General features: G+C 40.2%; 1 protein-coding gene across 1 annotated transcript in view; it reads left to right on the forward strand.

Moving 5' to 3' along the window:
* The first annotated feature begins 6,946 nt into the window (after positions 1-6,946).
* The window catches only part of ACMSD (aminocarboxymuconate semialdehyde decarboxylase), a 66,735-nt gene continuing 57,451 nt past the window's right edge, over positions 6,947-16,230 (forward strand). Inside the window, exons 1-2 of the mRNA XM_045867496.1 lie at positions 6,947-7,129; positions 14,824-14,868. Of these exons, the coding sequence (XP_045723452.1) occupies positions 7,073-7,129; positions 14,824-14,868 (102 nt within the window). The 5' untranslated portion in view covers positions 6,947-7,072. The remainder of the gene's footprint in view (positions 7,130-14,823; positions 14,869-16,230) is intronic.

Below are 16,230 nucleotides of genomic sequence, written 5' to 3' on the forward strand. Positions count from 1 at the left end.
GTTTGGACTTAGCAGTGAGAAACCATAAAAAGTGTTACATTGAAGATGTGATTGTCTTGTGTTTTAGAAAGATCATGCTGATGAAGAGTCCTGGGGATGGATTACAGTGGGCCAAGATGCCACTAGTGGGCAATTAAACAATCCTGGAGAAAGATGGTAAGGGCCTCAAAGAAAGACTGGAGAGAAGAGAACAAGGTTGGAAGATGCAATGGGCTTAGAATACAAAGATTTGGTGAGGGGTGCCTGGGTGGTGCCGTTGATTAAGCGGCCGACTCTTGGTTTTGGCTCAGGTCATGATCTTGATCTCAGGGTACTGGGATCAAGCGCTGCATCAGGCTCTGTGCTCAGTGCAGAGTCTGCTTGAGATTCTCTCCCTCCCTCTGCTTCTCCCATTCGTGCTCTCTCTCTCTCTCTCAAATAAATGGATAAATCTTAAAAAAAAAAAAAAGAATTTGGCAATTTATTGATTATGCGGGTGGGGGGAAATTGGGGAAGAGAACTGGTCCTTTCAACCAGTGGAGCTGCCCACCTTCAAGAGGAACACACAGGCCTGGCCAAGGAGAAACACAATTGTGGTCACTTCAACTGAGGGCACACCCTTACCCCATAGTCCTGGATCACAAAAGCCCAGGGTTCTTATATAATCTAAGAAAGGGGGAGCAAGTTCCCTCAAACTGACTAATATCAGACTTCCTACCAGTCTTTGCATATGGCAGACTAAGAAGTAATTGGGTTAGCTGTCATGGTATAATTCATAGCTGATAGTTTTATATTACTCAAGTTAATACTTACAGTAACTCTCTATGAGATCAATTCTATTATCATCCCTATTTGACAGAGACCATGTAACTTTCTCAAGACCATCCAACTAATAAGCAGTAGTCAGGAGTCAAAGCCTGGTATTTAAGCTGACTCATAGCCATCAGATGAGGGCCAGGAGAAAGGAGCTACTCAGACTTAGTCCAAACCATTTTTTTATTTTTATACAGTCCAATACTGAATAATTTAAGGATCTCTTGCCTTTTTCCACAAAGGAATGCCAGTATAAATGAGAATAAAGCTCATCTGATTTATAATTCATTTTCTTAAATGTGGAGATGAGATCTTATATAATTTTCCTTTTTTGTTGTCACTTCCCTCATTCCTGTAGTGGGAAATGAAAGGGTCAAGGACCGTATAACCTCCTGCCCCTTTAGCCAAAAAGTTTGCTTGTTTTTATAAGCAAAAATAAAAGCATTGCTCTCTTCTTCTGTTATAGGTACACTGAATACACAGAACTCATCAGATGTCGTTACATATGCATCATTTTAAATCTCCCACTTTCCCTTTAATACTGCTTGGTGAAGGTGGTCCTCCTCCTCCCTCTGGATGAAAACCTGTGCAGCCTCCATGACATTTCTACTCACTTATACATAATAAAAATTCCTAAGCTCATTTTAAATTACAAAGCCAGTCTCAATTGAAAAACTAAAAAATACCCATTGACATATACTAATAATCTGTTCAATCCTCATTGAAAGGTGAGGCTTCTCCCCCTGAAGGTGGGCACACAGATTCTTTCTTCTTCTTTCCCCACTGGCAATTCTCCTCCTCCCTGAGCTTGATCTCCTTCCCTGGGAGGGCCAAAGCAGGGAGAGAGAAGAAATGTTAGGGCTTTAGGACAACTGTCAATTAAATGACCCTGTGGTAAAATGGCTTAGAGCTCTGTGGGGGCAGGCTGGAGCTTAAAATGCTTTTTCTCTTTCTCTTGTGAAATGCTTTTGAGGTTCTTTAGTGGCTCCCCAGCATTGGGGCCTTCCTCTGCAGTTCCCTGTAGATAATTTTTATCTGACTTATCAATAATTGAGAGACATATGTTGGAAAATTTTTCAAATTTTCAGAGATATATACACATATATACATATATATATATTTGGAATATGTGTTGTGTGCATTACACATTTTGAGGCAATCTGGTATACCAAATTTAGAATTATTGTGGCTTTGTACTTAGCTGAACCATTTTATTATTATAGTGATCCTCCTTTGCCTTAACAATGTTTTTTGTATTGTAGTCTCTTTTATTTGGACTAATGTGAAGTGTTTACGACAGATGTGGCTATCATGGCTTTCTTTTGGTTAGAATTTGCTTCTTCTATTTTCTCTTTCCTTTTTACTTTCAAACTGTCTCTATCCTTAGAGTTTAAATATGTTTATAAACAACATTTAGCTGGTGTAGTTATTTCTGTCATTTTACTGTGTGCTTTCTATTTGCCTACTTTTTCCATGTTTCCTTTTTCCTCTCTATTGCCTTCTTTTAGATTGATTTTTTTTTCTTATTCCAGTTTCCACTTAACAGGATTGAAAGTTATATACTCTGTGTGTATTCTTTTAGTAGTTACTCTGAACATTCTACCATGCCCAATTGTGGTAGGTTGCATAATGCTCCCCACTCAAGGATTTCCATGTCCTATTCCCAGAACCTGTGAAAATGTTACTTCACATGGTTCAAAGGACTTTGAAAATGTGATGATGTTAAGGATATTGAGATGGGAAAATTATCTCGGGTTATCTGCGTGGGTCCAATGTAATAACATGAATCTTTACAAGAGGGAGATGGAAGGGTTAGAGTCAAAAAAAAAAAAAAAAGGTGGTGTGATGACAGAACGGAGAGAAATACTGAAAGATACCACACTGCTGGCTTTGGGGATGGAGGATGGAGTCCAAGCCAAGGATGCAGACAGTCTCTAGAAGGCAGAAAAAGTAAGGAAACAGATTCTTTTCTAGAATCTTAATCAGGAACACAGATCTGTTGACCCATTTTAGACTTCTGGCTTCCCAAATAGTAAGATAATAAACTTGTATTGGCTTAAACCACAAAGGATGTAGTCTTTGTTATAGCAGCAATTGAAAACAAATAGAGATTTTGGTACCCAGAAGTGGGGTGCTGCTGTAACAAATACAAAAAAATGTGAAAGTGGCTTTGGAATTGAGTAATAGGTAGAGGATGGAAGAACTTTGAGGTGTATGATAGAAAAAATCCTAGATTCCCTTGAACAGACTGTTAATAGACATATGGATGCAAATGATTCTGCCAGTGAGGGCTCAGAAGGAAATGAGGAACATGACAGAAAGTAGAGGAAGGGGGGTCCTTGTTATATAGTGGCAGAAAACTTAATTCAATTGTGTGTCCTACAGTTGTGTAGAAATAAGAATTTATAAGTGATGAAACTGGATATTTGGCTGAGGAGATTTCCAAGAAAAGTGTTAAAGGTTCATCCTCGTCCCTTCTTGGTGATTATAGTAAAATGCAAGAAGAAAAAGACAGATTGAAAAAGTAGTAAGAAAAAAGGAATCAGGACTTGGTGATTTAGGGAAATCTCAGCTTATCCAGATGGCAAAAGATATCAAAATTAGGAGAGTTGCTGTCAGGAGAGCATATCTTGGAGAGAAAGCCAAAAGTATGGTTGGACAACTTTTTGCAAGTAATTTATCTCCTTAATGAAGGCATTATCATTGTTATTACTGGTATTATTTTAAATACTTAATATGATTTAGAATTACTTATATGATTACCAGTTTCTTTCCTTCCCATGCATTCTTATATTTCAGACCTTCTTTCTGGAGTCTTCTTCCTCCTTTCTGGAGTACATCATTAGGAATTCCTTAAGTGAAGGTTTTTTGGTAGCAAACTCAGTTTTCATCTGAAGATATCTTTACTTCTCCCTCATCGTTAAAATTAAGTTTTACAAAGTATATTACTCCAGGTTGACAGTTCATGTGTATCATCCCTTTGAGCATATTTTCTTTTGTCCTATGTCTCCCTTCATTGCTGTGAGAAGTTGGCTGTCAGTCTAATTGCTGATTTTTGAAGGCATTCTTTCTCTCTCTAGCAGTTCATAGGATCTGATCTTTATTACTGGTGTTCTGTAGTTTCACTACAAGGTTTCTAGAAATGAAGTTCTTTTTGTTAATCTTTCTTTTTTTTCTTTTTTTTTTTTTTTAAAGATTTTATTTATTTATTCGACAGAGAGAGAGATAGCGAGAGCAGGAACACAAGCAGGGGGAGTGGGAGAGGGAGAAGCAGGCTTCCCGCCGAGCAGGGAGCCGGATGTGGGACTCGATCCCAGGACCCTGGGATCATGACCTGAGCCGAAGGCAGACGCTTAACGACTGAGCCACCCAGGCGCCCTTTGTTAATCTTTCTTGATATAGTTTTTGATTCTTAGATATGTTGGCTCATCAGGTCTAAAAAATTCTCAGCTATTATCTCTTGGGATATCACTCCTCTAACTTCTCTCTCCTCTCTTTTAGCACTTCTGTTAGACTCCTTTTAGACTTTCTTATTTTATCCTTTGTACTCTGTGACACTCTTAAATATGCTCAATCCCCTCATCTTTCTGTGCAAGTAAGTCTCTCTTCCAGTTCATTAATTCTCCACTCAACTATGTTTATTCTGCTGTTTAATCCACCGACTGCATTTTTTATTTAAATTATTATGTTTTCATTTATAAAAGTTTTGTCCCTTTTCAAACTTGGTCAATCATTTGATAGTCCATTAATTTTCAAATTTTTATTTCTTTAAACGTTCTGTGTAAAATAAATTTATATTCTATGCTTAATAATTCCAATATTTATGTTCTTGGAGGTTTAAATCTATTATTTATTATTTCTATAGGCAGTCCCTCATGGTGGTTTTTTTCCTCATGTGTGTAGAATTTTTTATTATGAGCCCATATTTTCTTGACCTTAATCTGTGGCAATATTGAGAGGACTAAAGTTGGGATGCTCTTCTCCAGGAAAGATTTCTATTTTCTCTTTCTGGGCATGGGTGGAAATGGAGTAGTCAAGGATTACTAACCTGGTACCACTTTAATTAAAACCTGTAACTGTCTTTGGATAATACTTCTCAAAGAATTCTCGGGCACCTGGGTGGCTCAGTTGGTTAAGCGACTGCCTTCGGCTCAGATCATGATCCCGGGGTCCTGGGATCGAGTTCTGCATCGGGCTCCCTGCTCTGCGGGGAGCCTGCTTCTCCCTCTCCCACTCCCCCTGCTTGTGTTCCCTCTCTCGCTGTGTCTTTCTCTGTCAAATAAATAAAATAAAAAATCTTTAAAAAAAAATACTTCTCAAAGAATTCTCGAAAAAATTTGTTATTCTTTTCTTTTTCTTCCTTTTTTTATCATCATGGAGACAGATGTCCTTATAGATTCCCTTTGTTGACCAGTGGATTTTTTTCTTCTAGTTTACTTATTTGCTAGTTCCAGCCCCTTCAAAAATTCTAGTTAAATGAACGGGTCTCCGTTTTATACAAACCCATGGTATGATTTCCTACTCCTCTGTGAGATATAAATCCTTAAAGCTCTAGAATTCTGAGTCTACACTGCCTGCGTTCAAAGTCTGCCCCAATCACTTTTTCTGTGACCATGGACAAGTTACCTAACTTCCCTGTGCTTCAGTTTCCTCTTCTATAAAATGGGTATTAGTGATAATTCCTCTCTCATAGGATTGTTATAAGGAATAAATGAACTGATATGAGTAAAATGCTTGGAACAGTGCCTGAGCCACAGAAAGTGATCCAAAAGTGCTTACACTTACTTTGGGTATTGGCATGTGCCCCCATGTTGATTTAAGGCTCACTTATTCAGTTTTAGCTCACTGAACTTTTTTAAAAACGATCTTGAGGATTTGATTTATTTTCTTTCAAGCTGAGCAGCATTTAAAAGAATGTTTGTTATAATTTACTCAGAATCTAGTTTAACTTATTATAATTTACCCAGAATCTAGTTGAAAAGAATGTTGGTTACAGTTTTTCCAGAATCTAGTTGAATAGCCTAGTAGGAAGGCTTTTTTGATGACTTAGTCCCTGTGCTGTGGAGACTGAGATGAAGGGATCATCCCAAAGCAGTTTCAAGGCTGTGCCAGGGACCTCAGGTCCTTGAACATTTTAAGCTTTCCAGGAATAGGAAAGGGTTAACATAGAATAACAAAGGGCTGCTTTGTTCTAGACTCTCTTTAGAGGCATGACCAATAGCCCCACTTTATGCTCCAGTGGAAGACCTCCCCAAAGTGCTCTGACCACTCTCAGTGGAATGGTTACTTTCTTTTTTCCCCTGCACTTAAGCTGTGTACAATTATTATTACAACATATACATTATTTTACCTCATTCAACCTCAATAAATACTAAATGCATGAATGAACAAGTGAAAGAAAAAGGCAACGGAAAAAATAACATGTATGAAGAATGGGCTCTTTCTCTGATTCAAAAGTAAAGGTGAAACTTCCCCCACAACTTTTCAACATGCTAAATTTTCAGGAACAAGCCACTGATCAATACTGTTTAAAGACATCAAGGTAAATAACTGAACAAAAAGCAAAAGCATTAAAATTGGTTGCTTCTGGGGAATGAAACCAATGATAAGGTGAATCAGTGATCTACTGTTCTTTAAAAACCCTCTGTACTATTCGATTTTTTACTATGTATATCTTTTCTTAAATATTTATTTATTTATTTATTTTAGAGAGTGAGAGAGCATGAGCAGGAGGGGCAGGGGAAAGGGGAGAGAGAATCTCAAGCAGACCCCATGCTGAGCTCAGAGCCCCACGTGGGGCTCGATCCCACGACCATGAGATCACTACCTGAGCCGAATCCAAGAGTTAGACACTCAACCAACTGTGCCACCCAGGTGCCCCAGATTTTTTTATGTATATCTTGAAAAAAAAATGAAATATTTAAAAACAAAGATTAGCCAATTTTGGACCTGCTGTAATTCAAAAGCACCCAGTAGTACATCTGACTTCCTGAGGTTTAGTACAGTCTTTTTTTTTTAAATTTAATTTAATTTTTTAATTTAGTGCCCAAAGTCCCAATTACCAAAGAGTGGCTGACCCAAAGCCAAGTTGACAAATAAACAGAATTCTGAACTTTAATAAGGCAATTCCAGTGGACCTAGACAGAGCTGAGTAAGCCTACTGACTGGTGCCAGAAAATAGCTGTAAAGGAACTATGTAAATCAATTAACTCCATGGTTTTTATGGAGATCTCTTGATACCAAATCTTCTTTCTTTTCATGCTTCTCTGATCCTGTGGAGATGAAAATTGACATCCATAGTCATATTCTACCAAAAGAATGGCCAGATCTAAAAAAGGTAATGGTGATTAATCTGCTGAATTATTTCTGGACCTTCTCCAGGGTTTCTCACTGCCTCTATTACAGATCTATCTCTTCTTTGGGGAATTAGATGTTAAGTTTCTCTGCTCTAGGGGTGATTTAAAATTATTTGGTAGCTCTGATTTTCCAGTTTTTTAAAATTACTTTTATATTTATTTTGAAAGAACATTGATCAAAGAAGTAAGTGCCTTCTCAAAATCCCCTTTTCCCCTCAAATGAAGCATTCTCTAAAATTTCTGGACAATTTAAGTCAGGCAGTTTTACTTCCATTTAAATCACATACTCAGCTGCTGGGAAGATACGTGCCAACTACAGAATTTAAAGTTACAGTTTCAAGTAAAAGACTATTAAAAAAATGGAATGTGATAGGCTTCCAGGACTTCTAAAACACATCTCCTTTCCAAAATGTTTAAAATAAGTTTTAGAAGCACCAAGAGATAGCTTTGTGGGGTTTTTTTTTAAGTCTATTTTAGGACACTGTCTGAAACCTTTCCTTTTGATGTTCTTTAAGCTGTAAATTCTTGTTATGAACTAGAGAGTAGGAACATCAAAAAAACCCTAGAGAAAATGACATGAAGCCTTTGTACAATGAGTGTCTCTTTCTCTGTGTTTCTCAAAAGAGGGAAATTTCCTTTTGTCATTAAGAACTTTTGAATGAATACTAAAAGAAGGAGGTGGGGAACATGAAGAAATCTATAATTGGTTTGAGCTTTATTCAGGCTAAGTATCAGGTTTTATCCAATCTTCAGCCTTCTCTGGTATTTTCATGCCACTAATGTTTCATCTTTTTTATCCCAAGTGAGGAAAAATGAATTAACACAAACTCTAATTAAAATATAGTTTATTGTGCAAGTAAGTGAAACTATTTTCTTCTCATAATTGTCTCCTGGAAGAATGTTAATCTTGTTTCTTTGTCTATTGGTACTTCGGGTAAGGTGGATAGTAGACATTGTAGACTGAAAAATACATATGATGCTGAACCATCTTTAGTACCTGCTCTAACAGGAAAAGGCTTTCCTGTTAGAGCAGGTGCTAAAAACTAACTGCACCAACTGACCCCTCGAGGAATCTAACTGCCTACATAGGAACTTGCTGTTCTGAGTGCTATTGTCCTCATCGTGTTTTATTAAAGTGTAAACACCACTTCACAAGGTTAGTGATGAAGACCCAGGGCAGCCTAAAAAGGTGCCTCCTCTTTGCTAAAGGGAGAAAACTTTCTACCTAGTATCCTGTGCCACAACTCCACCTCCTATTATCTGCCTCCCACGTGGAAGCCTGCCTCCAGTTTGAGCAGAGAAGTTGTCACCAAGAGCTGACAATTTCTAGGTGCCCCGACCCAATGCAGGGTCCTAAAGGCATTGTTAAAACTGCTTAAGACGCTGAAAGATGCAGAGCTTAGGGAGGCTATAACCATAAATGTGTGCCCTGGAGACTTCCCAAGCACATGCGCTGCTGGCTCTTTATTCCCCCTTCTCCTTCTTAATTATTTTAAGATTTATTTATTTATTTGAGGCTGGGGAGGGGCAGCGGGAGAGGGAGAGAGAGCCTCAAGCAGACTCCACACTGAGCATGGAGCCTGACAAGGGGCTCGATCTCACAACCCTAAGATCACAACCTGAGCTGAAACCAAGAGTCAGACACCTAACTGAATGAGCCACCCCCCTCCAGACATCTCCCTCCCTTCTCCTTCTTAATTTCTAGCTGCTGCCTCACAAGAGGGGAGGGGCATTTTGTCCCAATAAACCAGGGTTCTATCTAGTAGTCTCATGTGCTGCAAACAGATAACTGATACACTTAATTATGTTGATGATATGATGATAATAATAATAACCATTATACTCTTAGACTTCCAGGGAGCAATATATATATGTTTGATTCACATAAAAATTGTGTACGTTGCAGATAGGATTTATATTATTAACCTTGCTGGACCAATGAGTGCCTAAGACTCAGAAATGAGCCTTTAATCCCGGAGCTATGTGGGATCGTGGTGGCCCCTCTACAGCATTACCACCGCAACCACCTTGATAGAGCTGGCTCAGGAGAATATCACTGCTAGGAGGGATGTCCCTGCTTCCCTCTGTCCCCCAGTGCCTCCCTCGACACCAGCCTGTTCCCCAATCCCCCACACTCATGCAAACCCACTGAGGGCCTCATCCCAGAGTCACTGGAACCTGACTTCAACCCACAGGTCAAGCAAGTGGATCTGTTATATGGTAAAGTTCATTTGATTGCAGGCAAGCCAGTGATGAAAAAACCAGCTGAAAAACAGTTGTGTGTCTTCAAACTGGGAGTGAGATAAATAAACATACATTTAAATAGTGCTGGGATTCTTCTTCCTCTCTCCCCATTTCCAGTCCATAGAGTCAGAGTAAAGTGAGCATTAAAATGACATGAATCCTTGGCGTTCATATAGTTCAGTAATTACAGCAGATTTTCCTTTATCTTCAAATTGTTTCCTGAGGGGTAAAATATTATTTCAAAACATCAATCTCTGATCTTTTCTAACCATTTTTTTCAAACTTTCCAATAAAAGAATGAAAAGGAGAAGCCAGTACTAGTTTTGTTTGAAGAGCTAATACCTGTTTTCCAACCTGCCTTTCCCTATTAAACATTAATGGACACACCTCGATAACCTTGACCTCCTAATGCAGTGAGGAAACAAACAAGCAGAATCAACATGCCTGGGCTGATAATTAACTAGTGATTACAAAGGACTGGGATTTGAGAAATCTTTTCATTTTCACTTGCTAATAATGATTTTACTCAGACTTACAGTTAAAATCCTCAGGGGGAAAAAAAATCTATCTCATGTGGAAAGAGAGCAGTTGCAGGGGGCACTTGATTAAATTGTGTTTCTGATGCATTAGGACCCCCACTCTCCGCTATCAGAAAGAGGAGGATGGTGGCCCAAGGAACCACGGTGAACAATGTTTCAGACTGATCCACGATGAGATTGTTCATAACAACTATGATGATAATAAGGTCTTGGCTCTTTCCTTCAGTAAGAATTTATGGATCACCTACTCTGTCCCCAATAGTAAGATTTGCAAAGATTCTTCTAGTTTTAAATGGGGTCAAAAAATTCTGGCCTTTAATAAATATATATTTACATCTTTTTTCGTTAGCATGATTTAATTGCACTTGATCACTGTCAGGTTTTAGGAGACCAAATCCCAGACATAACCTGACTTTTAAGCAACCCCTCGGAGGAAATAGATATCTGGTTTCATCACGCAGGAAGTTCCTTATTCACCTCATGAAGTGTGAGGTCCCCAAGACACTAAAAATGCCATTCAGTTCATCTACCTCTGATTCATATAAATCCATCTCAGAAACGTATCTCTTGTACATAAAACTGAATTCCCTTGGATTTTTTAGTTTGTTTTTTATTGTCATGCCCTTAAATGCCTATGGGACCCTGGTCATTGCTAGTCAAACATTTTCAGACTGTAAATGCCTCTAGGCATATGCTCTCACCAAAACTACTTTCCAGGTCATAAATTTCAGACCCCAGGCTTGGTTCAACCTAGGATGACAGCTGCAGAACTATGTAGAGCCCAGACTTGCAGTGGTTGCCCTAAATAGGTTAGGCCTTTGCAGGGGGCTTAGAAGAAAGACAAAGTGGTCAAATTTTACGCTTTCCAAGAAAGAGGAAGGAGGAAAAAAGGGTGACAAGAGTGCCTTCTTTCAGAGCACTCTTCAATGTCTGGTGCTAGGGGATGCCTTCTTCCACCACCTGAGGATAAAACAGGCTGCCACCTCTATGCTACGTCAGATGCCATCCCTGTCTGCCACCACCACCGCCAGGAAGTTCACTAACACAACCATCACCTAGGCTACCACCTCACAACCTCTACCATTGCCAACACCACTGCCAACCCTACAAACACCACAACCATCACTCTCACCACCTTTGTCACCACCTCCGCCGCCTCCCCCACCACCAAGGCCACTGTCACCATCATCATAACCATTGTGAGCACTGATGAGGTTCTTTCTGTAAGCCAGGTCTGGTATCAATGGCTTTCTATGAATTTTATCTCAATTAATTCCTGTAAAACCCTATGCCACAGCTATATATGAAGCACAAAATGTAGCCTCATTTTACACATAAGGAAACCGTGACTTTGAGATACTAAGTTACTCCAACAAAGTCAAGGATCTTGTAAGTGGCTTGTCATGTGTGACAGGATCCCTTTGTTCTGCCTCTCTCTGCCTCTCTGCCCTTCCTCCAGTGGAACACATCTTTAACCTGCTAACTTACGGGGTTAAGGTTCCTTAGCAAATTAAGAAAAAGTAAGAAAGACAGAGAGGAAAGAGGGAATAAAGAAAAAAAGAAGAAAAGAAGGAAACAAAACATTTTCTTCTACAGTAAAGTTTCAATGGCAATTTTCCGATTCAAGAGAAAGTTTATTTACTCTAAAATGTAACTGGTTGAGGCCATATGCCACCTCCTGCACCAATATAGATCTCTCAGCAGCTTTATCCAGGAGAAGGTGGAGGGGGGTAGCACAAGGGTATTAAATGCATGAAAGGAACAGAGTGGGATAGAGGGGTGCAAAGGAGAGACTCGGTGCAAAGAAAAGAAGCTAGGCCCCCTGGTGGACAGTTTCCTTTGCATGCCCAGCCTACTACTTCAGGTCCTGTGATGTCACTTAGGAAGGGGGCCAGTAGATTTCCAGAGCTAATATGATTATTTGGAGGTAGAACTCAAGAACAGACCTTATGCCAAGGTAGAATAAGGCTGATACAGAATTTACCAAATCCTAAATCTCTTGGGGCAGGCCCCACTCACAGACACAGAGACATAACAAACACCTCTATGCTGTAGGCCCAGACCTCCTCTCAGTCTGGAGGTGAGAGGGTAGCTAGGAAGAGGAACCTTCCATCACCTGACTCCCTCAAGACAACTTCCTTGTAACATGACATGAAAACCAACCACTGTTAGCTGGTTTCATATAACTACAACAAGCAAGAAGTTGAGCTGATGGTCAGCTTCCCTACTCATCACTACTGAAAAGAGCTGTTGATGAGCTCTTCACATCTGTTTCCAGCCCCCAACACCTTCCCTTCTTCATCACACTGTGAGAATCACTGTTCTGAAGCCTGGAAATGGTGAACATTGGAAGTTTCTCTCCAATCTGATCCCAGACTATCATTTCAACCTCCCTCCCTGGATACCACCTGATTCAAGTTGGCGGCCAGTACCCTCCTCTAGGCTCCCAGAGAGCTTGTGTTACTCTACCACAGCACGTCTCACACACCATTACCCTTCAGTACTTGCCATCCCAGCCCCACACGTTCAAGACTGTGCTCCACACAGGCTGGAAATGTCCTTCACTTTTATTTTCTCTGCCCTAGTAAGGCTGGTCAGGGGTGGGATTCCCTGATGGTTTGGAGAACGAATGAACAAAATGAGATTTTAAAACCTATGGTTACATGAGTTATATATACCTATGTTCTTAGGCAGCCTTTGAAAATTTTTTATTCATGACCTCAGGAAGAAATATATTTTATACTGTGACTCAGTACATTCATATATATAACGGAAAAGTCTAATAAACTAATACCACATGGGAAACATTCTAATATATTATTCTATTCTATTCTGTTCTATTCTACTCCATTCCATTCCATTCCTATTTTAGCTTGGGTTTTCCAAGAAGCAGACCCTGAAACAAAGATTCAAATGCAAGTAGTTTACTTTGGAGGTGACCCTGGAAACACCAGGAAAGAGGAGAAATGAGACCGGGAAAGCAAGGCAGCCAATGAAAGTGTAGAATGTGTGCCTAACTCAGACTCATGATGCCCAAGTGGTGGGGAAACCAGTGTATTCAGTGTACTTATATACAGACACCCTCAGTCACTGATTGAGGGCTTTGGAGGCAGGGAGCCAGGAGTGGGGACACTAATTTCCTGAGACTTCTGACCCTCTAGAAGGACCGGATCAAAGCTGGCTTCAGTAGCAACAGGGAAGCCCTTGTCAAAGAAATGCAGGGGCTGGCAGGTGAAGGAGGGCTGGTGTGCACAGGAGTGTTAAGGGGAGGGAAGTTGGGTGGGACGCTGGCAGCATCCATTACACAAACTATTTTGGTTTTTAGAATGTCTGGGTCACTATCCACTAAACTGATTTCATGATCTACTAATGGAGTGCAACCCATGGTTTGAAGAGCAGTGCTAGCATTCTAAGATGGTATTTCCTAAAGAGTAGTCCTTACAGTCCGTGTACTCCTGGTGGTCCATGAAATGATTTTAGGTGGTACATGAACAAGTATTTTTTAATGTTAATCTTCATTTAAAAATTGCAACCTAGTGTCTGATATCTGATCCGGAACACATAAACAACTCTCGAAACTCAGTCATAAGAAGACAAATAACCCGATTTTTAAAAAACTAGGCAAAAAATGTTCACAGATACTTCACTAAAGAAAATATGGCAAATAAGTACTTGAAAAGCTGTTCTAGTTGTTAGAGAAATACAAATCAAGGCCACAATGGTATACCACTACACACCTACTGAAATGGCTAAATTAAGAAAACTGACAATACTACATGCAGGTGAGGGTATGGAGCAACTGGAATTCTCATACTTTGTTGCTGGGCATGCAGACTGCTACAGCCACTTTAGCCACAGTTTCTAAGTGGCAGTTTCTCATTAGGCAATTCTGCTCCTGGATATTTACCTAAGAAAAAATAAAACATATTTCTACACAAAGAACTGTCTTCAAATGTTTATAGCAACTTTATTCATAATAGCAGATAAGTAGAAAAACAAAATGTCCACCAAGTGATGAATGAATAAATAAATTGTGGTATATCCCTAGAATGGAATACTACTCATCAGTAAAAAAGGAGTGAACTACTAACACATGCAACAACATGGATGGATCTCAAACGCATTACTAAATGAAAACAAATCCACTCACAAAGGATGCATAATGTATGATTTAACTTAAACAACATTCTGGAAAAGTCAAACTTATAAACAGAGAAATCAGACCAGTGGCTGTAAGGGGCTGAGGACAAGGGTGAGTCAAGTGTTGACTGTAAAGGAGCATGAGATTATATTTCAGGGTGACGAAAGACTCTATTTCTATTTTGATTGCAACGTGGGATTGCATAGAATATACACTTACAAGTATCTAATGTTACTGTATGTAAATTATACCTCAATAAACCAAACTTAAAAAAAATTGTAACCGGGGCACCTGGGTGGCTCAGTCAGTTGAGCAACTGCCTTTGGCTCAGGTCATGATCCCAGGGTCCTGGGTTCGAGCCCCACATTGGGCTCCCTGCTCAGCAGAGTCCGCTTCTCTCTCTTCCTCTGCTGCTCCCCCTGCTTATGCGTGCTCGCTCTCTTCCTCTCCCTCTCTCTCTGTCAAATAAATAAAATAGAATCTTAAAAAGAAAATTGTAACCTAGGTAAAATGAGCACTTCTATGATATAGAATTTTCCTCTTTATATTTCAAATAAATATACTTAAGGGAAAAAAAAGTAAATTGATTTAAATATCAATATTGAGTATATGATACATGGGTGTGGGGGGGAGAAAATGGGAAGGTGGTGCCTGGTAGGATGGAGCTCAGGATCCTTTGCCCCAGGGATGCCTCTTTATTGCAGTCCTCCCCGTTTTGTTCCTCCAGTCTAACTGCGCTTCTCCCCCACAGAGATTCGGCTATGGAGGCTGGGTGCAGCTCCAACACCACACTAAGGTGAGCTTCTCACAAAGGGTGAATGTGCCTTAGACCAAGGACATCCTGAGCCTGAGATGTTCTTGCAGGTGGGCCTCCAGGCTCAACTCATGTCCTCTTATTGACTTTATAGTAGGCAAGGGAGCAGCACTGAGTTTCTCAAAATTACCAGAAAAATGAGGGTGACTTCAAAGAGCAGTATTTAAGAAGATAAAATTAAAATTTGAGAAGTCATTAAGAAATCTTTTTTGTCTATTTTTTTTTCCACCCTAGAATCAATTTTAGCATTTATTGCTCTGCCTCAAGAAAGCAACCTGGGCTCTTTCCACAGGTTATTACAGTATATTAATGCCAACCAAATAAATGACACAGTTTAGGTTTGCGCATAAGTTGGAGAAAATAAACATTGGAGACAAAGAGGAGAAAAAGCCATTTTTATTAAAGGTTGAGTCTGGTAAGAGGAAAAGCAAGAGGAGAAAGGCCTGGGGCAATGCATTCTGCAAGTAACAAGGCCTGAGAGTGAGCTGATGTCTAGTGCTACGCAGCCATCAGATCTGACTTCACTTGCAGAGGCATCTCATGCTCTCCTGGAGTTCAGATCACATTCCTGAGCTTCCAGCTAAATGCAGACGGACCCTGGAGAACTCAGGGTCTGGGAAGGCAGAGTTACCATGTGCAGGGGTAACTTGGGAGAAATGCAAACTTGGAGGTCTCACCCCAGACCTACCAACTCAGGAATTTGGAGGGTCAGGCCAGCAATCTGTTTTGACAAGCCTCTGGTGATTCTGACACTCACTCAAGTCTAAGAACCACTGGCTCATACATTCATCCACTCACTCACTGATTTATATTGACACCTATTTTGTGTCAGGCCCACCAGTCTCAACACCAGGAATAGGCTGGTGAACCAGACAGAGATTTTTGCTGCCCTCATGGTGCTCAAATTCCAGGGAGAGACAAACAAACATGATCACAACAGAGAATGGAATGAAAAACAGTGCTGTGGTAGCGAGTGACTGGGGAAGATTCACTGGGCTGGCTGCTCAGGGAGCCAGCTAAAACTCAGAGGATGGGAAGGAAAAACCTGGACAAGTGTCCCTGGATGAGGAACAGCAGTTGCAAAGCCCACCAAGTGAAAAAGAACTGTGTTTGAGGAACAGAAAGGAAGAGAATATGGCTGAGATGTAGTGAAAGGGGGATATGGTAGGAAATAAGGCTGGGGAGGTACGCAGGGGCCAGATCATGGAGGGACTCTGGGGACACTTAGAGTGTCCCCAGCTGTGGAGTCTGGATTTTATTCTCAGCGCAACATAAATTCTCTGGAGGGTCTTAATGGCTTAAAAAGACCACCTTGAATGCTCTGTGGAATATGAACAGAAACAG

The sequence above is a fragment of the Mirounga angustirostris genome, unplaced genomic scaffold (assembly GCF_029215605.1).
Source record: "Mirounga angustirostris isolate CCGP_5_RB_7025 unplaced genomic scaffold, mMirAng1.0.hap1 SCAF_3, whole genome shotgun sequence".
In the NCBI taxonomy this organism is placed as follows: domain Eukaryota; kingdom Metazoa; phylum Chordata; class Mammalia; order Carnivora; family Phocidae; genus Mirounga; species Mirounga angustirostris.